The sequence below is a fragment of the Cucumis melo genome, chromosome 1, assembly GCF_025177605.1.
Source record: "Cucumis melo cultivar AY chromosome 1, USDA_Cmelo_AY_1.0, whole genome shotgun sequence".
NCBI classification, from domain to species: domain Eukaryota; kingdom Viridiplantae; phylum Streptophyta; class Magnoliopsida; order Cucurbitales; family Cucurbitaceae; genus Cucumis; species Cucumis melo.
In genome coordinates this window covers 2,954,386-2,979,181 of record NC_066857.1, presented here as the reverse complement: position 1 = coordinate 2,979,181, position 24,796 = coordinate 2,954,386, and the positions used below count along the sequence as shown (strand labels likewise).

Below are 24,796 nucleotides of genomic sequence, written 5' to 3'. Positions count from 1 at the left end.
CTCGTACATCATTGAAGTATTTATTATTATTATTTGTTATTTTCAAGATATTCTCAACTTATCAACCTAGTACAGATATTATCAACTTATCAACCTAGTAGTAGTAATAACAACATTAAACAACAATAATAAATACTTTTCATAGTTTTTATGAGAATAATTTCAAAAGAGAAGATAGATAGCATATGATAAATATATGAATAAGAAATTTAATGTATAACATTCATCACCACTTATATTTTTGTTAAATCTCGATATGATGTTCTATTAACGTCTATATGTAAATGATTTGTATTGTTTAAAATTGTTTAATGTCACATACGCAAACATATAACTTAGGTAGAAACTAAAACAACCAATCTAAATATATATCAACTTTAAGATATATCCTCGTTTAAAATGTTTCAAAATGTTAAAATTAGTTGAATTCAAATATTCTTCCTAACACGTTATTTAAACGAAAACTACCTAATTAAGTAAGAAAACATTGAGATATGTTGTATGAACAAATCACTATTATACTATATCATTATTGATAAAATATATCCACGTTTCCTAATCCATATATGATTTATTTTTGTATACATTCCAACTTAATTATAAGTAAAGTTGTTGAATGATATGTTTTAGCTAATCGCAAGTGGCTATGTCATCATAACAAAAGACCATTTTATTAAGTTTAGAGTCAATTAAGAATTGTTATCCCTAAATCAAAAATGTGAGATTAATAAAAAGCAAATTAAAAAATTGTTCATGTCTCTAGACATTTGATTGCAACCATAGTTTTATTATTAAATTCAGTTATGATTAAATATAGACAACAATCGATTAATCTAACTATTAGTCTAATTGGATATAAACCATAAATTGGATCAAACAGAGTAATTAAAGTCACTCGAATTTATTTCAACTTTCACTTAAGCCCATGGTACAAATTTGAGACAAATAAGAAGAATCCATCTATTGATTCTGAAGCAACTAGGGTCAGGTCCAAATCCTTAAAGTCCTAAAGATTTAAAGATATGAATATTCGAAGATTGACGCTTGAAGTTTTGAAGAATGTAGCTCTTCTAAAATTTTAAAGATTAGATGCCTTCCAAACTCAAGAACTATAATTTTGAAAACTTACAAAACTCTTGACGCAATTCAACTTCGAGAACAATCTGCAAAATCTTCGAAACAAGTCGATATTGAGAACAAGATGTAAAAGCAAAATTACTTCTAAGAGAAACATCAAAATGGCCAAATATTTTAGCAAATTTAAAGCTAATTTCAACAAATTAATTTATTGAAAATTTTAGTCTAACAAAAATGATTAGAATTACTCTCCCTGAAAAAAAAAATGATTATTTCAATTAACACCTTTAAACTTGTATCAATTTAAACATCAAATTAATTGTTGTATATAAGGGTGAACATGATATACCAAAAATCGAGGCGACCAACCAAACTATAGTCAGTTGATCGAAAAACGAGAGGGGTCAATTTCAAAAGTTTCAAATCGAGAATTTTTTAAAAGTATTTTGAAGTGCTAAATTGACCGATCGATCAATCCTTACTCGTCAATGTCGAAGTCGATTTGACACTTTACTAAACAGACTATGGTCGGTTCGAAGTTGATTTTGTCAAATAAAAAAGGAATTGATTTCGACCATCAATAATCAATTCTAATTATGTCAATCTAGATATTTATATCCAAGTAAAACCTAAAAAAGATGTAAAAATTAAAATTAAAATTGATTGATATTATTATTAGTTTATAATTTAAATTGATACCAGAATTTATTTAATATTTATTGGAAAATACGCAAACAAAATTTTAGAATGGGAAGCGACAACAAGAAAAATAAAAGAAAAAAGAAGAACTCCAATTTCCCGTACACTTAAAAACCCGCCATTGCTTTGCGAGGAAGGAAGAAAAAAAGAGAGCGAGAAAAAGAAAAAAAGAAAAACAAAGCAGCAACCAAATAGAGGAGAAATAAAACCCCTCATCGTCATCACGGTGTTCGTCCAAGCCGTCGGCGTTTTGCTTCGGATACTTCAACTCTTGCAATTTTACAACCCGTCGAATCTGTTCTATTCTACTATTTTCTGCATATTTCCTGATTATTATCAAATCTTTATAAACGGATTTCATCGTCTGAACTACTCCAATTCGGTTCCACATCTATTATTTCTGATTCGCTGTTGCATTTACAACCCGGGATTACTGCAACTTCCTATATATACTTCTTCTCAGTTATTGTTCATGTTCATTCATGATGGTTGGCCGTAAACTTTTCAAAACAAAGCTATGTGTTCTTTATCAGAAAGGTCACTGTTCTCGCCCAAGTTGCTCCTTCGCTCACGGAAACGCTGAACTCAGGCGATTTGCTGCTGCTTCTATCGGTAATTCGCCCCTTACAACTCCACTTTCGTCTCGTGTTCTTTAATTTTGGGCTTTAGGGTTGATGACATGGAAATTTACTAATCCTTCTCGTTTATGTCTCTATTCCTTATCTCTTATTGGAGTTGGTTTTGGTTACGCGTCGTTGATTATTCTTTGGTTTTGGTTACGCGTCGTTGATTATTCTTACATTCAACGCGAACAGTGGTATAGTGATGGTTTTATGTTTCTGCGTTTAATTTTTCTTCTTGGTATTGGTGTGATTCAAGAGATCTGAGTTTATTTCCTTGGGAGAGGTATAGACTAATTTTGGACTGATGGTGTTTATTTCTTCCTTTATGGTCTTCTTGTTATAATCAACGTTGAGGACTTCATTTATAGCATTTTCTTCTCCTATTAATCTCTGGCCGTCGTACTCTTTCTTCTTTCTATCTGTTCTTGATTCTACCTTATGGTGCATTGTGAGGGAGGGGCCGGGTATCTTTAAAATGGGCTAGACATTAATAACTAGGTTCTTTCGGTTAATCATTTGAAACTATTCTGTCTGCTGTGTATTTATAGCTATACGAACACAATCCCCCTCATCTATGGCTATGTGGTTTGGTATCTTGTTGCTTGCTGTCTTCGATATTTAAATTGGTTCTGCACAAGTCGTCACATGAGACTCCACGCCTCTATCAATGGATATTTATTATAGATGGACATTGAATGATTCCAATAATGCGAGATATAAAAACTTCTTCAAACTTCCATGGTTATCGAAGTGGCTAGTAAAAAATAATAGTCCAGATCAGAGGATTTTCATTGGAATGGCAATGGATATGGTGGATTTTTTCTCTATTGAGCTGCATGCGGTATATTTCTGGAGATGTTTATGGCCCTTGTGCTGCATCAGCTAATCCAGAAAGTACTTGTTGAAGATTATAATTATTTTCCAAAATTTATGCATCTCCCCCAGCTTTCGTTTAACTATCCCATTATGATCTTCTGGGGTATGCTACTGTTGTTCATGGGGCTTCCTTTTTCTTAGGAGAGGTTCTTCATTGCTTTATGCCTCCTGAGTATGCCAAAGGACTTCCTCTTGGAGTAATGCAATTTTAATGGGAGTATTGCATGAAGAATCAAATTTGAATCTATATCATTGGTCTGTACTTGTATGATTATGTGGAAACCAGAGATATCTCCCTTTTGGATCAATGTTACGTGAACTTTTTGTTCAGCATGGTCATGGGAATGAAATCCTTCGTTCTATTCTCGATATGAAGGTTATCCCATGGTTTATTCTTGGGCATGGATTTTTCTATATCTTTTCATTATTTCTATGGATCTTTTGGAACTGGCATGGCGGCACTCTTACTGTTCCTTATTTTGTTTCTCATCTTTTCCATGTAATGGTAAGATAAGCCTTGTAAGAACTTCATTGATTCATTAATTGCTTTTAGAAAGAATATGTTGCAGCAACTAAACTTGTTAAAATGAAATTTTCCCATCTTTGCAGGTAGAACGGAATATAGAGGAAATGATTTAAGGCATAAGCTTGACAGCAGACATTCTCCCCAACAGGAAAGGGATTCTAGAGGGCGACATGTACCTCGTGGTAATGAAGTCACATGTTTTTCTTTTTGATGTTTCATTCTTTACATTTTTTTATTAAGGAATTGTAGGAAGCTAGGTTCTCAACACACATGCACTCTTACGTTTAAAAGAATATATGAACTACATAATTCTTTTACATGTTGTAATAGCAAAGTTCTTCCCTGATTTCTTTCATTTTGGAATTGAAATTGCAGAGTATAGCTCATCTTGGTCACTCGAACGGCATAGGTATACTGTCACAACCGTATGGTATTCTCTAGTTATTTTTGAACTAGTTCTAGCAAAGGAAGGGTAGGAAGTGATTGTGTGATGGAATTATGTATTGAGGGACAAATTTTTATTTGAAGTCCTTTTAAGGTATGTTTATGAGATTTTTCTCACGGGAAAATGGTCGTGTGATATTGACGACTTTTTTCTTACAAGAGTACTTTTTTATCTGTTTATCAAGAGATTACTTCCAGTGCCTGATTCTATTAGTTCTTGAGCTTTACTTCTAGTTTTTAGGTTTGAAGGTGTTATCCGCTGTAATAATTGTATGGCCTGATTTCTTTATCCCACACCGACTTATCTTTTCATGAGTACTGGCATAACAAATTACTTCTTAGAATAATTCACTGGTGGATACTTTGAAATGGTACACACTCTTGTTTCAGTGACCGTAAGAGAAGGAAAAAGGAACATGGGGATGCCTGTCGTGATTATTCTGGAAATTTGAGGATTTCAGATAGGAATGAAGAACATGATAGACAAGGGAAAATCTCATCTGTTTCTAGAGACACTCTTGAGGGGCAGGTAGAGAAAACACTATTTTTTTCTAACTTAAATCTTCCATATATTAGAAACGGTTACTCCCTGGAAATCTTGGTTGATCATCTTTGAATTACACAGTTAAACAAGATGCAGACAGATATTGAGATGGCTGAGCAACGCAAACACCAAGCTGAGGTTAGTATTTTCTCTTTTTTTTAGTTGCTTTCGACCTCTAATGTTGTAGAGGCAATAGGTAATATATATTTCCTTTTTCCGTCCATGTAGCAAGTGGGGGGTTTCCAATTTTTAAAATTTAATCAACTCTTAAATATTCTCCTTTAAGATAGTATTTTATCAAATTTATTACCTGTAAGCGGTTTAAGGTGTTTAGTCATTGAGACTTTGTGTCATGTTGGTTGGAGTGAGTTGTATTGCCACTAGTCACATTGGCACACATTTTTAATGAGATTTGTTCTCTCTCCCTCTCTCTCTTTCTCTTCCACACACACACACACACAAACACAATAGTGAAGGCAAATGCTATACAATATCAATGATGGAGCAAATGAAGAATATATGCTAAGCACCATAACGCTGTGGGTGCCTTTGACACAAACACACTCATCAATATTGTATAATGAAGGCAAATGCCTTGGGGAAAAATACCTTTTTATACAATTTTAATGAAGAAACAAAGGTAGAATATACCCTAGCACCTTGGGTGCCTTTGACAGCAAAGTATAGCTTTCTGCTCAAAACCCACCGCAATCACATCGTTAAACCAATTGACAGTGATTGTTTACCGCTAGAAGGTAGATTGAATAAGAAAGTAGGTGTAGCAGATGTCTTCCTCAAAATCACATTAATCTAGATTGGATTCAGAACTTGGGACAGAATTACTGTAAATTAATGAGACGATGAAAGGGAAAAAGATGATTTAGCACCACTGAAGTCAATTAGCAATTAGAGTGACTACCAAACTAGGGTCAGAAATTGTTGGAGGAAGTTCATAAAAGTTAGAAGCCATTGAACTTTGTCAACGAGCAACAGAGATACAAATGAAGGGGGTCAAGCATATGAAAGTTTGCATTACCATACATTCCTAGGCTGGCTGAAGCCAAATTCATAAACTGGAAGCTAAGAGTTGGGTGAGATCTGGTTGGAGATCTTAGAATGCAGCATGTATTACAATTTCATCCAATTTGATGGCATTTGAGAACCTAGTTATATTAGCACTAGATTATCTCAACTTTTTTAAAAAAAGAAGAAAAAAGAGAGAATTTAATAAATAAGAACTTCATGAATGCTGTTGCACAAAAGGGGCTGAGGATCATTGAGGCTATTGCAGTAAAACTCATGAATGCTGTCATGGTTCCAACCAGAACTAGCAATGATTGGGAGGTTTTGATACTGCTAAGAGGGGAATAATATTATCATGATTGAAACCTAATACGTATTAGTGATTGTGATTGGTATGGAAGTGTTTTGATGACGAATGGACCAAATGAGGGTTGAAGCATTTGGATTTTAGGAGCACAATTTGGGGTGGGTAACTAGCTGCGGGGTTCAGACTCCTACCTCCTACAATGAGGGTTACTAAGTGGTGTTTGGTGTCAGAAATGGTAAGATTTGTGTCTATTTTTCTCTTCCTTTTTTTTAAAAAGAAAAATTGATCATCCCTCGAACTTCCCTACCTTTTTGGTTGAAGCCTTTTGTGTGCAGCAGTCCACTGATGGCGCATGGGCAAGAAGCCAAGCACAATATGAGTGGAATGGGGTTTATTTAGAATGGATCTGTAAAAAAGAGGTGCGACCTGACTGATTCTATTTTTCTAGATCGTCGTGATATTCATCAAATTTTTTGAGGCGAAAGTTTGTTGGGTCAGCCTACCCATTGAGATACATCGATATATGTAAGATAATCAAGAAGATAAAGTTGCTTGGGAAGTCGGACACAGGAGAATTTGAAAGAAAAATCATGCACAAGAGGAAGCCAGATGCTAAAATTGACAGGGTTACTAAGCTAGACTGTGAGCGAAATGTTAAAATCTTGTTTAAAAAAATGGTCTGATTCAATGTTCTTCTGGTGCTTATATTAAGAGTCACAATCGTATGTTCATCAACTAGGCAACAAGGCGATAGGTGGTGCTTATATTAAGTGTACTTGTTGGTTAGTTATGGAGTTGTAATAATGAGAAGGTCAGGGGTTTTTCAGGTAGGTAGATTATGGTAACAGTTTTTAGGTGAGAATTCAGCATCTTGATTGCATACTAAATCTTTGTAGTTACCTATTTTGCATTCAAGTTGACCTAAAGGTTAAAATTGAAAATTAGAGTAAGTATTTGATTCCTTAATTCTTCTACGATCGTCGAAAGTGAATCTCTCTTAAGTGCGAAGGTGCTTTGTGCTGTCTAAGTGTTATGTGTATTGTTGGCATTTTGATAGAGCTATGCATTCAAGATAATATATAACCAGATTCTTTAAATGAAATGATTCTATGAATATACATTGAAGATATTAGCAAAATTTTCTTTGTCATTTGAAGGTCTACCTGGACGAGAAAATTCAAGAAGTGGACAGTTTGGCTTCTAGAGTTCAGGAACTAGAATCTCAATTATATAATGAGAGGCAGGAGTGTAGAAGGTACACGTTGTTGTCATGTTTCCTGCTGAATGTGGACACCTGCCTCTTATTCCTACTTTTGTTGGATCTTTAATATTCAGGATAAAATCAAAAATCAAGAAGTTTGTCAAAGCACATAATCGTCACTCAAGGTTACAAGATGAACTGAACCGGCAAGTTTACTTGTCCTATTCTTTTGATTGCGTTTTCTTTTGGTGATGATTTTCAGGAAATTATGGTAACTTTTCTATGTGTAGGTCGCAAGTCCGCCTGCAACAATTGGGGGATCAGCTGGGGTCAGATGTTAATAAAATTGGTGCCAATGAAGAAGACTCAAGTATCAATATTGTGAGCGATGGAGATGAACCTGGTTATCATGCATCTGACCCTTTTCATGGCCTTCAAAGAGACACTTCTGCAAGCAAGAGGAAGATGCATGCTGTTCAAGATATTGCAGAAAACTCAAAACGAGGTGCCTTTTGAAACTTAGTAATTAATAGTTTCTTCATATAGATGTGCCATTTTAAACAACAAATCTATTAGTTTGCCTTCACCCCCAGTAAGCTCTCTTGTTTATTTCAAGATGTATCAGTGTAATCTTCTTGTTTCTTTGTGGTTGCAGTGGTGAATCTTTTTTTTTCTTTTTTTTGGGGGGGGGGGGGGGTTATATTTTAATTACGGTGTTCTTCGTGTTGGAGCCTTTTTACTTCCGTACTTAATAATATATGTGTGGGTGCTACATTAGCTGATTTAAACAAAGGAAATAAAGAGGCAGTGGGCAGATTGAGAAGGAACTCTCGGTGGAATGCCCATCCTGCTAAATCAACATATAGCAAAATTGAGATGGTTGGCAATGAAATCAATGATCTGATACCTACAGCAAATGAAAGCAGGCAAAGGAGGGGAAGGACATCTAGTAGTGTTTCTTCTGCAGACAAGGTGACTCATATTTTTCTAGTCAATTTTATTTGTTTTCACAAGTTACCATGTGTCTTTGAGGTGTTGATGTCTGATTAGTTATGACATATGGAGTGCAAAGTTTATAGGTTATGGTGGTGTGAAGTGTTCTACTACCTGTTTATTTCGCTTCTTCCATAGTTCTTTAACAGTTGTTTCTATCTTTGTCTTGCAAGATCAATTTGAAACCTTCCATACATTACAAATGACATCAATAAATTCTATTGTTCGTCTATGCCCTTAATTCTGAACTCAAATATGCAGGTTAGGGGTCTAGATTCAGGTGTTGCAGTGCCATTAACCAGCATGGCTGGCCATGCAGTCGATGAGGAAGTTGATATTGACTTGGAAATCAACCATGAAGAGAAAGAACCGAGGGAAAGTTCTATGGAGGCTGCATCTGGCAGCCTGCCTTTCCTTCCTCCTCCACCACCACCTCCAATTCGTGAATTCAGCCATTCAAAGGTTAGCAACTTCTCAAAATTTCACCAACTTTTTCCTCTGTTCTCTTGTAAATACTTTAGAAAGAAGTGTACTTGTCATTTTTCTCATTCAATCTATAGATATAACTGAAACTTTTTTGCACATCCCAGATCGAATCCAAGTTTTATCTTGAACATGAAAAAGTTTGAACCAGATCAATATTGAAAGCCACGAGTCTTGTTGAATATGGTTGTCTCTTTCATCAATCTTGAACCCCTACTGTTTATATCATCTAACATGATAAAATTCGGATTGCAGTATGAGGGTGAAGATCAAAATGTAGATGTGGAGGTGGTCGACGATGAAAAGGAATACATGGACGACGCTTAACAATTGGGTGATGCTGCTGTAGAGGTTAGAACAACTCTTAGTATAGTGAAAGTATTGGTTTACTTAGAGAGTTGCGCAGGATGGGGTTTTTATGGTTTCTTGTTAAAACTTGTAATTTCCAGTTTTATTAGAAATCAGACATCGGTGGTAAACCTTCCCTCATTCTATTTCTTCTTGGCAGATTTTGATTGCTATTTTCAAATTATTTTGTCGAAGCAATTCGTTGTGCACTAATTTACTTGTTCGTTAGTGAAGGCTGCATGTATATGATTTACAGGTTCAAGTTTCGAGCATTCAGAATGGATCTATTCCACACAAAAATGAAGACTTTTTATCTGAAGAAAAGCTTTAATTTTATAATATACCAACCAATTTTTGAAAATAATAAATTAATTTAGTTAAATAAATATTTATGTCATGTTGTTTAATTTTTTAAGTATTATTTTGATCTTTTAACTTTATAAATTCAAATTGAAAACATTTTATAACAAAAAAAATATTTTAAACCTATCGGAGTCATTTTCTAATATAGCAAAATAAGCGTAGAAGTAATAGAATTAGAATAGAAATTTAGGAACATGTTTTAACAATTCGAAAAGTTAAAGTTCTTGAAAATATTTACAACTATAGTAAAATATTTAAAATATTACAATAATGGTAAAATCTGTGGTAGATAAAACGTGATATTTTGTAAAAAAATTAATTTTATTTTGTTATATTTGAAAATAGTTTTTGAAAATTTCTTTTTCCTTTCAAAAGTATGATTTTATTGATGTGTTGTGAGACCTCAAAAGAGCATTTTGAAGAAATGTCTATGCGGACCTTCCCCTTTCCTGATTGTCACTTACATTCTACAAAGAAATAAACAAATAAACCTAAAGTGGAGAACGCACGAGAAAGGGAAATGGGTCATTCCTAGGGATGGGAAGAAGTCATCTTGTTAATATCATTAATCCGATTTGCTATTCATAAAGCTATTAAACAAAACCCAGCATTCTTTTTTTATCTGAAGGCTGAAACGGAGAAATCGTCTGAACGAATAATAATAATAATAATAATGCACACAAAATCTAAGAAGAAGAAGACAAATTCTACATATATACTTTCTGGTGGGTCTCTGTCATGTTGCATTGAAAGAAGTGCTCCAGTGATGCCGACGTGAAAACATTAGAGGCCATCCTCTCAGGCTTCACTTGAGATATGTGAAGCTGACACGTGATGAATCTCTGTGGCATTTAAAAAACAAACTTACTTCGCAGGTTCGTTTTGAAAAATATGTAAAATTTTCAATATAGCATATGGTTTTTAAAAGATTTCTTAGTTAAATTCTAAAAATAAAAATAAGTTCCTTAAAACTACTTTGTGCAGTTTGATATGGATATTTGAAAACATTGTCAGAGAGTAGATAACATAACAAAGTCTACAAGTGTCAATAGCTAAAAGTAGTGAACAGTTCAATTTTTAAAGATTAGTAAGTGGACCTTGATGTGTGATCACCCTCAATAAACTTGGATTGGTAAATTATATGGAAACATACCGCTAGTTGGGATATGATTTCAGGATCCGAGTCGATATGCCAATCAGGTTCCAGTTGCCGAACAAAAGACGTCCTCCCATTTTCTGTACTACAGAAGAGAACCTAAACAAAGAAGTACAAAATTCAAGGAAAAATAAGTTACCAAAAAGAGGCAGCTGAAATCACAAAGTGATCATATTCAGATAACATGTCAAGATTAATGTTAAGAACCCAGCTTCTCAACCATGTAAACATAGCTCAGCTAGCTTCTCACAGGTCTTAATGGGGGAGAGATGCCAAAAACATTAAGAAATTTAGTAGGAAAAAGAAATAATAGACAAAAGGATGCTAAACGCCCAACACACTGCAGCAACCAAGAAACATGCAAATAAAATATAACGTAAACACTAGGATCAATTTATTAACCTCATAAGGATAAGGAAACTATGAAGAATAAGCAGTCGAAACTTTGACCGAGCAAGATGAAATAAATAAAGTTCATTTGGGGCCAACCTTATCCTTGATCAAGCCACCTGATGCGAAAACACCAGCATCTTCTAGAGCCACAATAACCTTTCTCTGCACAAAGTATTTTCTCAGTATTAAAACTAATAATATGATGGTATATGAAGATATTGCAAAAGGAAGAGCACCAGGAGAAAGAGCACAAATCTTCTATGCCAACCATTTAAAGTGAGAGCATTTTACAGACTTCACTTAAGATTGAAAAGTTCATCCTGATAAATTATAGTCTCACCTCACTTTCCTCATCAAAAACTCTTTCCATCAAATAGAGATCACAATAATTTGTGAGCTCTAAAAGCACATCCACGACAGAGGACCTTACGGTTGCTTGATTCTGTCAACAGCATTACCAAACGCCAACACAAAACCATGATTATTTCTCAAAGACAATTTCACTCCAAAACACACAGACAGGAAAAGTACCACAGCCTGCAGCTCTTCTGGACTTCTTTCCTCCAAAATTATTCCAAGTAGACGACAAGTTACCTAAAATAACAAGAATTTGGAATCAGAACTTGCCATTACAATTTATAAACTGTCGTATACTTTTACAAGATGAAAGGTCGACTTCACTGGGTAAGCTTTTGGGCACGTAGTATGATAAATATCAACTTGAAAGGTTAATCTTACGTGTGATGAATGGTCAATGAGATTAGACTTCAAAGGTTATCCTTTTCTAATCAAATAACTCATTTTTAGCTTTCACTATATGAAGGGTCATCGGACATGTTTTCATTACCTTTCTTCCACCACCAAGCTTCTGTCTAATAATTTGCTCCAAAGTTGGCTGAGAAAAATCACACTCATTACAAACTATGTAATTAATAATAATAAATTGTAAATCTGGTCCAAGTTGGTCTTTGAAATGCCTATTATATTAATGATGCTAATAGGATCTGATTGAGCAAGTTAAATGATATCACAGCAATGTTTAACTGACGTGTCAAGCATATTGATTAATAATTCTATATAAATTGCATATTTGGTTTTCTTTCACATATCAAATAAATAAAATTAATACAACTTGCCATATTATCAAAATTCAATAGACATGTAAGGCACAATATCAATTGATTTGCTCAATCAAATTTTTGCTAGTACCAGTAATGAAATAATTATTCTAGGAACCAAACTTAAGAAGTTATAGTGTGTGAAACTTAAGGATGAAAGTGAAAACCTTTTCAAACTACAAATACAAAAGATGTATTTTTCCTAAACCACAACTGACCTTCTGTGCACCTGCGTCATCTGAAGGAGAAACAATTGCAGAAGTAATCAATTGTGAGTTTGAACTTGTGCCGATGTCAGAGTTGCCTGCCGAAGAAGATTGCCTTTTTGGTTGTCTTCTGCGATGTCCACTAGGTGGTCTTAACAGTTTCCATGAGAATATGACAGCAAGAGCCAAACCCGCAACAGCACTAAGAGATCGGAAATTCTGCAACAAATTAGAACATGAAGCATCAAATTGTGATCTTAGTTGAACATCTGTTACACCTGCCACTGCCCAAAGAAAACAGACAACTCTATCAAAAACAGGTTCCAACAAAAATTAGTACTTTGCAGCACCTGTGTTTTACCATCGACACACACTGTGATAGGAATGCTATGAGTAAAAAATTAAAGTATTGAGAGCATATTAGCAACTGGTCAATGAGTTTGTTAGGGAAGTTGGGTTATAAATAGAGGTTAAAGGAATGAGGAAGATAAGCTATATTTTGAAATATGAACTACGACGTGAGAGCATCTCAAGTTTGGGAGGGTCCAAGCACCTCGGACACTTGGTTTATCATGTAATTTAATATCATTTATATTTTAATATATTCGGGTTCTCTTGTTTCTTTCCAGCAACCACGTCACAAAAGTGCATAAGTTCGATGTTTGAACTCATACTTCCATCCTCAAAAAATGTACAACAACCCATCAATAACTGTTGGACTATGCCCACTTTGGATTCCTCACGATCTTGCAACCTCATTAGTTGGACTACTAGGAGCTCTGAAGACCAAAAAGTTGAAAGATTTGCAAGGACAACTTAAACTAGAGTAAGTCTTCCTCCTTTAGATATGTGACTAGGGGATTCCTTTAGATATGCCTACTTTGAGGATCGATTCCCATGGAAAGTTCCAAGTACCAAAGAGGCTACTAAGCTAAAGTGAAAGAGAAGTTATTAGCCGACCACCGCTAATCTACAAACATTTGTTTTATATAACTGCCTTCATTGAAAAAAAAGATAAAGAATACAAGAGCATACAAAAACCAAGCTCACAAGAACAAACTCCACTAAAGAAAGGGTTTCCAACTAACAAAGATATCGCCTAGCGAATAATTACAAAAGATCTTCGAAATCGAAGCCCAAAGAGAAACATAAACCTCAACAAGGACTAAAACTCCCAAGGGCCCTTATCCACACCTCAAAATACTTCATTGTTCCTCTCCCCCGAAATATCCCACAACAAAGCACACACCCCCATGAACCACAAAAAACGGCCTTTCTCTTTGAAAGGTGGATGGAGGCAGAACTCCCCAATCATCAAACAAATGTCCCTTTGGCGAGCAATCACAAGCTCAAACTCCTAAGAAAACAATTCTACACCGGTCTCGCAAAGATACACTCCAAAGAAGGAGGTCAAAGTTTTCCTCTGTCTTACGACAAACGATACAACAAAAATGATCCATTAACAAAGGCATATTTCTCGAGGTTTATCCATGGAGTAGAACTTGCCAATGCCAAGGAAAACCTGACTTTCTCCAGACATTGATCCTCACCATTGCATTGCAGATTTATGCATCAAACTTTTTTTTTTTTTTCTTTTAGAAAAAAGATCCTTTCGATGATTCCCAAATAAGTGGTCAATTTTAAATTTGCCAAAGGGAGCAAGAGGGTTGTAATTTGCAAACTGAGATGATCAACTTTGTTTCCATGGCTCCTACAAAAAAACCTACTCAAGCCATAAAAATGGTACGGTAATAAAGGATCTCTTGGTCTCAATTCAACCCTCTCAAGCATTTAACTTTCCTCTTGATCTCTCATAAAATATAGGCTATGAAGATTGTATGCAAAAGGAATCCTCTGATGCACATTCCTGAATTAGAGCCAAAGAATTTTCCTTGAGATTGGTAATCACAAACTTTGATCACCAAACAGTACAGTTTCTCATGGTTAAGTTTATAGACCCCCCCTTCTGCCTTTTTACTTCTCACTCATCTTTGACTGTGTTGATAACAAGGATGAGATCCTAAATTTTTCCTTCTCCCACAAACACAACTTGATATTTAATAGTGATTGAGGAAAAATTGGCTACAATCCCTCTTCCAACACTTCTTCCACCCCCTTTTACTGATGTTGTTAGAATTAGCAGACTTGTTGTATGTTGAAAGCCCGGGGGTTTTTTAGTCTTTTATGTTGCCCTGATTGTTTTTCATTATTTTAGTTAGGCTTCTATTGCCTATAAATTAATCCTCACCTGTATCATTAGTTTTAATAAGAAAATAATAAGAAAGATTTGCACAGTGGTTTATCTCCCTAAACTAGGATTTCCATGTAAAACTTGTGTTTGTTCTTCACCATTCCAAAATAGTCTTGTAACATAGTCATTGCTCATTAGATGATCTTATTCCAAGACTTATTAAAGATGTAGACCAGGATCGAAGACTACGATCTACGATTGAAGTATTGAATTTCAGTCAAACTTTGACACTTTCGACAAGTGAGATAGGATCCTAGGTTAGATGCCTGGGAAAGAGATTTTTACCAACCTTTAGACAAAGAAGTAAAAAAATTCAAGCTTTACAGGTCACAACTCGACTTCTCACATCACTGGTCAGCTCCTCCAAACGTCTACAATTAAGCTATTCATCCTGCTGGCCACAAAATTCTGTGGAAAATGCTAGAGTTTCGATCTCCCTTCCTGAAGGGATTTTAGTGTACACCTCCGAAGCCATTAAACTTCCTTGCAATGAATCTATGTTTTCATTAAAAATGACCCTTTTGTCCGGCAACTCCAGGATACGGGGTTTTTTCTATAAGCTCTTTATTGAAATATTTATCATCGTTATTAATATTAGTAGTAATATTATTATAGATATCACTGCACCTCGACTAACAGCAAACTAATACGAACCACAATAATGATTATAGTTAAAATCAAACCACCAACCAGCATCTGAGGTTACTGCTCACAAACAATAAAATCTTTAAGAATTAGTAAACCTACAGCTCTAGATGCTGGCCAATTTGAAACAATCATCCGACATCAGTCATAATTTACCGGAGTGAAGGCGAGAACATCACAACTTGGGAAAGACAACAATCTTACTACACACTTTACAGCATTAACAAATCAATTAAGAGAGCCGGAAAGCTTTATATACCAATCATGCGGAATCATGGGGCTAAGCATTTAACACAAATTCCAGAACCGTCACTACAAAATCTAGAAGAGAAGCAGAATTTGAAAACAGAAATTTCCAAAAATCAACTGCAAAACGCGACGAAAGGAATGGAAAACAAACCCGAGTTTGAAACAATATCGAGAATAAACTGGAGAGTTTAACACTCAGATTACTCCCGAACCTCTTGATTAGCCGGACGAGCTCCTCTTTTGAAGAAAATTCCGCCATTAGAGAACCCTAAAACACTGTGATATCAGAGAATCCACGTCCCCCCCGGGGGTTGCTCAATGGATTACTATTACGGCGGGAAGAGAATTCATTTCCATTCTCGGCTCCTCCAACCATCAGTGCTTAATATTATTATTTTGAAAAGGATTTTTTTCTAATTTTAAAGAGTATGATTTTTCAAAAATAGAAAAATTCGATAACTATTTATATTGTATAGAAAAGAAAAAAAGAAAACATTAAAAAATAAAATTTATTATACTTATTATTTAGATGAAATTATTCTATAAAATATAGCTTTCCTACTAAAAATGAATTTATTTAACATTAATCAATTTAATAGAGAATAATTTTGGAATTTTCTTTTCTCTTCTTTGAATGGGATAAGTTTTCTAATCTCTACCACTTAAGACATAGCTCAATTGTTATAATCTTTTACGTTTTAAATTAAATTGTTGACTCCTCTACCTTATATTATATATTAATAAAAATTGTAAATATATTTCAATGAGTTTTTGTCATAATTAAAGAGTAATATTTTGTTTTATTTTTATTATTCTAACAAAACCCCAAAAAGAAATCTAGTTAATATAATAAAGTAGGGTTCTATATCAGCCCAACCTTGAATAATGAGAAGTTTTAATCAAGGATAATTCTGTATAATCTAACCATTATTGTTATATTATTACAAAATTTCATGATTTTTTTCTCTATTTATGGAGCAAAATCGATATGAAAATTATAATGCATGTGTTTTGAATTTATCATTCCCAAAACTATATTGATTTACATCCAAGAAATTAGACAGTAAAATCCTTTGTTCTTTTCTTGTAAAAAGGTATACATAAGGATTAGCCCATAAACCTTTGAAAAATTTTAAACCCAAAAATAATTCAGATCTAAAATTTTGATTTTTTTTTTTTTTTTTATAATTTCTATTTTTGGTTCAACAGTAGATATAAACTTAAAAACTTAAAATTAATATGTTACAGTTTAGTCCTCATATATATCTTAATCAATTAGCTAAACTCAAATTTAGTGGTTAATTTAAAAATGGAGGGTATCTAACATATTTTGCTTTAGAGCCTGTTTTTAAATATTAGATCAGCTTAATCAGTAATGTAATCTTAATTATATATAGAAAGTACTGTTAGCTAGAAATGGAATAATCCAAATGGGATATGGTTGGGGGAAGTTGTTCTTTGTTCCCACTTTTTCCAATCAAGTTAGGTCTTCTTCTTCCCTTTTTCTTCAACAAGTCTTCATCACCCTAACCCTATTTTCTCCATCTCCCCAAAATTCTTCTTTCTTATCCAAACTAATTTTCTTTGGGTTAGGTGTTAAAGTACACGTTAGATATTAAATTTTTCAATAATCTAGATGATTTAAAATGGTATCCAAGAAAATTTTCAAAGTTTTCTAAGATTATTTTAGCCGTGTGTTTACGTTTTTACAACAATATTTCTTCTTGATTAATATTAATTTTCATTTGTTGGGTCTTTCTTGATAAGTGTAAGATATTAAATATGTTTTCACCTACTATCTTAAATTTTTTAGTAACTTAGTGATTCAAGAGTATATAGTCAAATAAAATTGGTAGGTTTGGCCATATTAGATAAAACTAGCTAGTGTCGATCTTGTTATGGTACATATAAATTAAAATGAACAAAATTGACGTTCTAACCACCCTTATTTTCTTTTGGTTCACACATTCCTAGCTCCAACTTATACCTTCGCCTACCTACGTCACTAACTACACTTCTTATTCTCACCCACTCCCTAATAGCATTAACATTATTTACGTATTAGCATGTGATATACGTTTAATCACTTGTTACAGTCCTTGACTTTCTTTCTAATGAAAAAAAAATTGTTCATTTTTTTAAATTTCACATTCTTTTGCGTTTTTTGCAATTTGAAATTTTTTATATATCATAATTTTAGAAAAAAATGCGACGTTGAAAAGCTACACAATAATTAACATGTTATTGTGTAGTTTGTATGGCTAAGGCATTTCTTAATCTTTCATCTACTGTACTTCAAACATGTCAAAGAGTTCATACATTAACATGGAACGCTCATTTGAATTCTAATTGACACAAAATCTAATGAGCCTCCATTATTTTTCATTCATATGTATTAATTTAACATGTACATAAGATAGTTTGCTGTTCATTAGTTAACATGTACATAAGATAGTGACTTTTAATGCTACCAACAATTGAGTATCATAGTTATATGATGTGATCAATAAAGGATATACTGCATGAATGTGTTAAAATATTACAATTGATCTAGGGATTAATGAGCTAAATCAAACATAAATTGAATCAAATATGAACTAAAAGTAATTATCTTCGCACTGACACATATTGCCAAGTCCAAAGTGCCTATGTCTGCAGAAATGTTTTAATTAGTTTCAAACATAACGACCCAACTAACAAATCTGGAAAAAATAACTTATAGTTAATCATATCCATCAAACTGCAGGTAAACCTAATGTGCTCAAACTCCAAAGAAATCAAATTCTTGTGTATGACATGTTGATGAGTAGGTATAACACCTTATGATGAGTAGGTACAACGAGTCAAAGTGTCATGCATGCCGATTTGGGTCGGTGTAACATGTGTCTTATCCTGTTCCATTTAAATTGTGACAACATTATTTTCTTGTTAGGTGATATAGGGTAAATACTTTCTCTCAATAATTCCTTTGCTTATTACATTGTCATCTTTTAAAATAATAAAGGATATATATATATATATATATTATATATATATATATTATATATATATATATATATAACAATGTTTAAGAATAGTATTGTGAAGCAGAATTACGATGGAAATTAAACAAAAGAGATGTATTTATTAAAAAGAATCTCAATTGTGTAATACAGTGTCCAAGCTTAAAAAAATAGATTGAGTGTATCCAACACCAACTGAAAAGATATCTAATTAAGTTTCGTACAACACCAAAAAGATCTTGAAACTCAAGTGAAAGAAAAGATACTCAATTTAATAATTGACCACCAACATAAGCTCCACCACTAAAATTAGAAAATAGGAGGGGAAAAAAATTAAATATTCACAAATTTCACAATGGTGTCTAATCATTTTCTTTTTTGTCCTTTAAACTTTAGATTCACCCATTACATATATCAATTGAGTTATGGTGTATTCTTGGTTGGTATACCTATGAGTATTTAAATTTTGATTTGATTGATTTATTTTTCAATTTTGAGTATCATTTATTAGCATATATTTGGCAGTGAGAGGGGGACATGATCTCCTAAAATCAGAGATTTTTTCACTTTAAATAATTATAAGTTTATAACATGGAAAAAAAATATAATGATAATAATAAACAAGGCCAAATTAAAGAAGGGAATTACAGAAAGAGACAAGGAGTTTTCAAAACTTGGGAGCAATTCTGAACAAAACCATCTGAATCACAGTGGTAATTAAGGAAATTCCTCTCCCTACTCACAATACTTGGAACCACAACCTCCATGGAAGCTCCCAATAGGTACCGTTGCGTGTGGCTCTGGCAGGTGTTGCAAAGCAAGCACCGGACGTGCCGCAGGGCCAAGAAATTCGCGTTGTGAACCGATTTGTCGCACTTCCCGCACAAATACGCCTCGTCGGCTTCGCAATACAGCGACGCCCTCGAACCGCATAGCTCGCACCGTACAGGATCGCCACCGCGGGCTGCCCGGTCATCGGTGGTCAGACGTTGCCGGACGGGGGCTTTGGTTTCTTCCTGTTCTACGCCTTTGCACATGGTTGGAAGTGGAAGCTTGATTGATTGTCAAGGAAAGGGGGATTTTGAGGGTATTGATTTATATATAGAAGGTTGGTAAATAGGACAAGAAGGAAAAGCAAGTTTCATTATTTGGAATCGATCATACCCTTTTTGTATTATTTATTTATTTATTTAGATATATAATAAAAACATTATAAAGTTTTACAATTCAAACATGAATTTTCTTTTTATTTATAATTTTTGTTTTTATAATTTGTACAAATATTGTTTAAGTTTGAGTTGTTGGGTTCTTTTCTTTAGTTAACATCTAAAATATCTATCTACTTATTTTTAAATAGTAAATTAAGACTAACAATTTCATCCAATTTTATATTTTAAAGTTTTTAGTTTTTTACCATATATAAGAAAACTTGGTACTTTATAACATATTTTTGAATCTGTCATTTTAAATCTTAAATTTTTTTAAAATTTTAAAATATTTTGATTAATTTTATTATTTAAAATATGTCTTATAAATATTAGTAAATAAATTTGAAATGATTGATTATCTAAAGTCACTCAAATTAATTTTTATTGAAGCACGAACAAAATTAACTTTGTTATTAATTTATTGAGTGTAAGTTGACTCCCGATCACGTACACATTCTTTATTGAAAAGCTAGAAGTTTGAGTATCTCTACTCCAAATGATTGTATTAAAAAAAACTTATATTTAATTTTAGAAAATATAAGGAGCTTCGGTAGGTTTCAACCCTTTAATGCGTGGTGAAGCATTTTATGGGGTTCGGAGCTATTTAGATAGGTTCATGAAGTATGTATGGAAAATGTTAGATATTATATTAAATTTGTCTTTATTCATCGGTTCAAGTTTTTAAGCCAATTAGTGATTCAAAAATGGTATTAGAGCAGGAGGTCTAGGGTTGTTTTGTTTTCAAGCCCATGCATTGTATTCTTTTTTATTATTATTATTTCAAATCCACGAGTGGGAGGTATTAAATTTGTCTTCATCTATCAACTTAGAAAATCATTATTAGAGGATCCTTTGCGACATTATTCAAAAGAGGGGTGGACTTGCCTTCCAAGAGTGTGTAACAACGAGTTAGATTGGGTTCTTTAGGATCACTTAGGTGTGCTTATTATTTCTGTAAATGAAAGACTACTCAAAGATGTCTTGATCTCTCTTGTTCCTAAATCAGGTTTGTGTGGTTGCAGTTAGTTTACAAGAGAGATGGTTCTGCAACACATTTGCTTTTGATAGTGGAATCAAATAGCGATAACCTGATTTAGTTACTAACGGAGAGGATGATGTGTTTCCACCATTAAAATCTGTTTTAAAGAATATCATACTCATAGAGAAGTATCAAGAGAGTTACATCTTAGACACATTCGACATTCCAAAAAAAATGGTGGAAGACGCCAAGACGGGACAGCTGGTTAGGCAACAGAGGAGGAGATTCTTCTTTGTTGGATAGGTAATTTCTCTAACTAGCTTTGTATCTAGAAAATTACAAAATACAAAATAATATCAGTGCATTTCAAGAAATCTCTAGATTAACTGTTCATTCATATGTTTTTAAGAAGTTTCCAGAACAATTAATTTTTTTTTTCTTTTAGAAAGAAAAGAAAAAAAAAACTTTATAGTTTACTACAATATGTGAATTTGTGGGGGTGTCGTTTCCACATAGTAACGACCAAGACTTCATTTTCTATTTATTTTCTTGTTCTACCATCCACAAATTCAAGCTTTTGGCTTCCTGATACATCACTGTATTTATATTAAAAATATTAATAACATTGTATATAAATAAAATATTTTTTATAAGATAAAAAATTATATTTAATCAAAATTGACTGATACTTGACCCGGTCTTTAGTCTCAAAGTTTAGAAGGCTCTATACTAAAACAAATGGACTAGTTGAGCCCCTATCACACTTGTCAGTTAACTATGGCTAATTTGACCAAATCAACCTGAAAAAACAGAAGAAAACAAAGCCTCGTTTTGACTAATTTATTTACCTACCCACCAAAAGTTCTAACTACCCTTGAAATTAGCCAATAATCTAATCCTCATTAATTGTTTTTTAAAAAAATTGTGATACATGTCATCTAAAGTCGAAATGAAAAATATATTCGAAAGTACGTAGTATGTCTTTAAATTTTTTACCGTGTGTCAAATAAATATTTTAGTTTTTAATTTTGTATCAAATAAGTCACACGACTAGTTATTGGACGTTTTTAGAATGTATGAACCTATCAAACGTAAAGTTTAATTCAATATTTTATTATGTTTAACTTTATGGCAATTAAATTAAGTTTGCTAACCGTAGTTTAAAGTATAATTTAATTTAAAATAAATATTTGGCGTTCAAAAGAAAAGAAATAAGGAAGGCATGGATTGATCTGTCGTTTCCATTTGGAGTTGTGGATTTTTGGACTTCATGGAGGCGTGATGTAATGGACGATGATAAAATATTTAAGGCACCGAAAAATTAAAAATTAAAAAGTAAGGAAAATATCAATTATTGAGGAGGCAGATTCTCTCTTCCCATACTACTCTAGATGGCAAATCATTTCAATTTTGTTAATTCTCTCTTTTATCTTTATTAATACTTTAATTATTTCAACTTTATTGTCCATTATCAACCTTTGTTTCTTAAATCTGCTCACCAAATAAGAAAATGTAAAATCAAGGACTAAAAACAGTAGTTTTTAATTAAGTTATATTATAAAATCTGCCAATTTATTTTAATATTTCCCCCCTAAAGAATCTAGTCATCATGGCATATAGGGTAGAATTAATGATAAATATTCATTTATAAGATCTTCTTTTATAATACTTTTTTTATTATTTTAAATCCTCCATTCAATACATTTTAATATAGGACGTAATTAAAAGTAAGAACTAACAATTTAATTTCTAATTAACATTATGTTATAATGTTTAAGTTACAAAAAATGTGATAGAACTTTATGGACATGGTATGGTTTATTTATGAGGACGATATAACTTAAATTCATAATAAATTAGAACAAATAAATAATTTTGGTAATTATAATAGGAAATACCCATTTATGTGCTTTTTATCATCCAAATTTGATAATAAAACTATAATTTAGATCATAAACTTTCGATAAAATCTTTTATTAAGTTATTTTTGTCAAAATTTTAAATAATAACAACAATTCTCTAACATTCAAGACATTGTATAAATAAACACTTTAATAAAATCCATTTGTTTAAAAGAACCAACAATAAAAATCAACTGAACTAATCTTACAAATTTGGAAATAAAATAATTAAATAAACGAAAAATTTTAAATAGTATTGTATCCATTAAAAAAATTTAGATTGAACTAAATAAATTAAGAAAAAAAAAATGTTTTTGGACGGTGTATAATGTCCGAAATTTTGTATGGCTAAAAACGAAAGGGGGGTTTTCCAATTGCTTTATGAGACGACATGGATTCGCCTTATTTTGCACACTAAAAAAAAATAGTGTTGTTTACTTATTTTTCGTCGGCTCACACGTTATTCAGTCTCCTCCATTCATTATATATATATATATATATATATATATATATATATATATTCTTTAGGTTAAGTTAATGTGTTTTTTTATTATAGTTCCACGTGACATGCTCGTGACGTGTTTGTATTGAAATGTATTACTATTATTATTTGTTTGATGTGGATCGACTGATTGGAGCCCAAGTGGCGACAAATGGAGTTTGTGGGCCATCGCTCTTTGTTTTGTTTTGTTTGATACTAATAATACTAAGTAGCACCGCCACGTGTATGCCACGTGTTTCGTTCCTACACCTCTATTTTTTTCCCTTAAAATTCATGAGTAACGATGAAATAGAAGAAAGAAAAAAACTTCTTCTTCTTCTTCTTCTTTTTTTTTTTTTTTAATTTATTAACAACTTTGTTCTTTTCTATAAAAATGAAGAAAGAAAAATTCTATCTTGTTCTAAAGTTGGATGACTTCAAAACTACTTTTTGAGTTGTGTGATTGTGTATTTGGTTTAGGATAAATTTTGGGTATAAGTAAATGTGAGAATAGACTATACTTTTGTAGGATATTTGGGGTAAAAAATTGATTTGTATATTCATATGTTGTTATATATAATAAAAGGAAATAGTAAAGTAGTCGAGAATAAAAAAATTAATGTTGAAAGTAAAATGGTGAAAACGGTATCAAACAAAGAGTTTTAAATACTGCTAGACTATAACCTAGTTTTAGAAATGTTGTAATAAGAGTTGATTAGTATAATTTTATAATAGTATGTGTCCAAAATGACTTCTTAGTCTCGTATGTATTTTGGATTTAATTTTTTTAACATGATTATTTTAGTTTATGAACTACGAAAAATAGATTTAATTTAATTAATAATATCTGAGTTCACTTATTCATTCGTTTTTTAGTTTATATATCTTTTTTCAAAATAGAAATAATGCATATTTAACCATCGTTATCTTTTTTTAATTGAAATAAAATGTTTGATTTAAATGTTGAACTTTTTTTGGTAGAAAAAAAGTTTGAACGAAGAATAGAACCTCTAGTGAGCAGAGAAAAGGTAGTGAGGTAGGAATATTTCCATGTTATATGTTTTGAGATGTTTTTTAAATTATGAATTGAAAATGAGTTAAAGCTTTTATTACATAATGAGTTATGGAATATTGAATGGATGATTGAATTTGATAGGTTTAAAACCATTTTTAAAATCTTATGTGTGGGTGATTGCATCACTAGATATTCATTATTGTTTTGTATTTTTTTTTAATAGTTTAAGTTTGTTGAAATTATAATAAATATATACTGTTTTTATTATTTTAAAGTCCAATTTCAATCACTATATAAGTTTGAGAATCTAATATTGATCGAGTAGAGTTTAAGAATTCAATTTTTACAATTAGTAGTTTGGATAATGGGTTATTGTAATTCTATCAATTCAATGGCAAATTCAAGAACTTTATATAGAAACATTACACACAATAAATAAATAAATAAATAAATCTAGACTCCTATTAGCGATATAGACTATTACAAGTAGACTCTGAAAGATGAATCTAAGCTTTATTACATCTATAAATTATTTTGCATTGTATTTTATCGACTAAAACTTTGGACCTAATTGCAATATTTGCAACTACCTTTAAAGTTTTTACTAATAGATTTTGGTATGTTTATAATTTGTTAAAGTTGTTGCTATACATTTAATTATTAGTCGTAAATTGACAATAATTAT

At 32.3% G+C, this 24,796-nt stretch overlaps 3 protein-coding genes across 10 annotated transcripts; 1 reads left to right on the top strand and 2 right to left on the bottom strand.

Moving 5' to 3' along the window:
* Nucleotides 1-1,874: 1,874 nt before the first annotated feature.
* On the top strand, nucleotides 1,875-9,342 carry LOC103495581 (zinc finger CCCH domain-containing protein 13). Of its 7 annotated transcripts, none has more exons than XM_051084862.1 (12): nucleotides 1,875-2,388; nucleotides 3,885-3,983; nucleotides 4,177-4,210; nucleotides 4,636-4,774; nucleotides 4,871-4,927; nucleotides 7,277-7,374; nucleotides 7,455-7,526; nucleotides 7,611-7,825; nucleotides 8,234-8,292; nucleotides 8,575-8,775; nucleotides 8,904-8,982; nucleotides 9,052-9,303. In XM_051084862.1, exons 1-11 carry the CDS (start codon nucleotides 2,259-2,261, stop codon nucleotides 8,940-8,942), a joined length of 1,143 nt encoding a protein of 380 aa, XP_050940819.1. In that variant the 5' UTR covers nucleotides 1,875-2,258; the 3' UTR covers nucleotides 8,943-8,982; nucleotides 9,052-9,303. The 7 variants fall into 7 exon arrangements, with proteins under 7 accessions (XP_050940819.1, XP_008455415.1, XP_008455414.1 ...); XM_008457192.3 differs by having other exon boundaries at nucleotides 1,882-2,388; nucleotides 8,099-8,292; XM_008457193.3 differs by lacking the exon at nucleotides 8,904-8,982 and having other exon boundaries at nucleotides 1,880-2,388; nucleotides 9,052-9,342.
* Nucleotides 9,343-10,045: 703 nt separating this feature from the next.
* LOC103495582 (peroxisome biogenesis protein 22-like) lies at nucleotides 10,046-16,083 on the bottom strand. Of its 2 annotated transcripts, XM_008457194.3 has the most exons (8): nucleotides 15,677-16,083; nucleotides 12,393-12,599; nucleotides 11,904-11,951; nucleotides 11,588-11,650; nucleotides 11,397-11,498; nucleotides 11,153-11,218; nucleotides 10,661-10,762; nucleotides 10,046-10,349 (listed from the first exon to the last, which is right to left on the bottom strand). In XM_008457194.3, exons 1-8 carry the CDS (start codon nucleotides 15,782-15,784, stop codon nucleotides 10,215-10,217), a joined length of 831 nt encoding a protein of 276 aa, XP_008455416.1. In that variant the 5' UTR covers nucleotides 15,785-16,083; the 3' UTR covers nucleotides 10,046-10,214. The 2 variants fall into 2 exon arrangements, with proteins under 2 accessions (XP_008455416.1, XP_008455417.1); XM_008457195.3 differs by lacking the exon at nucleotides 11,904-11,951 and having other exon boundaries at nucleotides 15,677-15,950.
* A 2,982-nt stretch (nucleotides 16,084-19,065) lies between these two features.
* Nucleotides 19,066-19,705, bottom strand: LOC103495577 (B-box domain protein 30). Its single transcript, XM_008457186.3, has one exon. It carries the CDS (start codon nucleotides 19,562-19,564, stop codon nucleotides 19,172-19,174), a length of 393 nt encoding a protein of 130 aa, XP_008455408.1. The 5' UTR covers nucleotides 19,565-19,705; the 3' UTR covers nucleotides 19,066-19,171.
* Nucleotides 19,706-24,796: the final 5,091 nt, after the last annotated feature.

Coding starts and splice junctions, on each gene's coding strand:
- LOC103495581 (XM_008457189.3), top strand. CDS start 2,259: ATGATGGTTGGCCGTAAACTTTTCAAAACAAAGCTATGTGTTCTTTAT. Junction 4,775..4,870: donor GAGACACTCTTGAGGGGCAG/GTAGAGAAAACA, acceptor TGAATTACACAG/TTAAACAAGATGCAGACAGA. Junction 8,776..9,051: donor GTGAATTCAGCCATTCAAAG/GTTAGCAACTTC, acceptor TTCGGATTGCAG/TATGAGGGTGAAGATCAAAA.
- LOC103495582 (XM_008457194.3), bottom strand. CDS start 15,784: ATGGCGGAATTTTCTTCAAAAGAGGAGCTCGTCCGGCTAATCAAGAGG. Junction 11,651..11,903: donor AGCTTGGTGGTGGAAGAAAG/GTAATGAAAACA, acceptor TTGTTATTTTAG/GTAACTTGTCGTCTACTTGG. Junction 11,499..11,587: donor CAGAAGAGCTGCAGGCTGTG/GTACTTTTCCTG, acceptor TGCTGTTGACAG/AATCAAGCAACCGTAAGGTC.
- LOC103495577 (XM_008457186.3), bottom strand. CDS start 19,564: ATGTGCAAAGGCGTAGAACAGGAAGAAACCAAAGCCCCCGTCCGGCAA.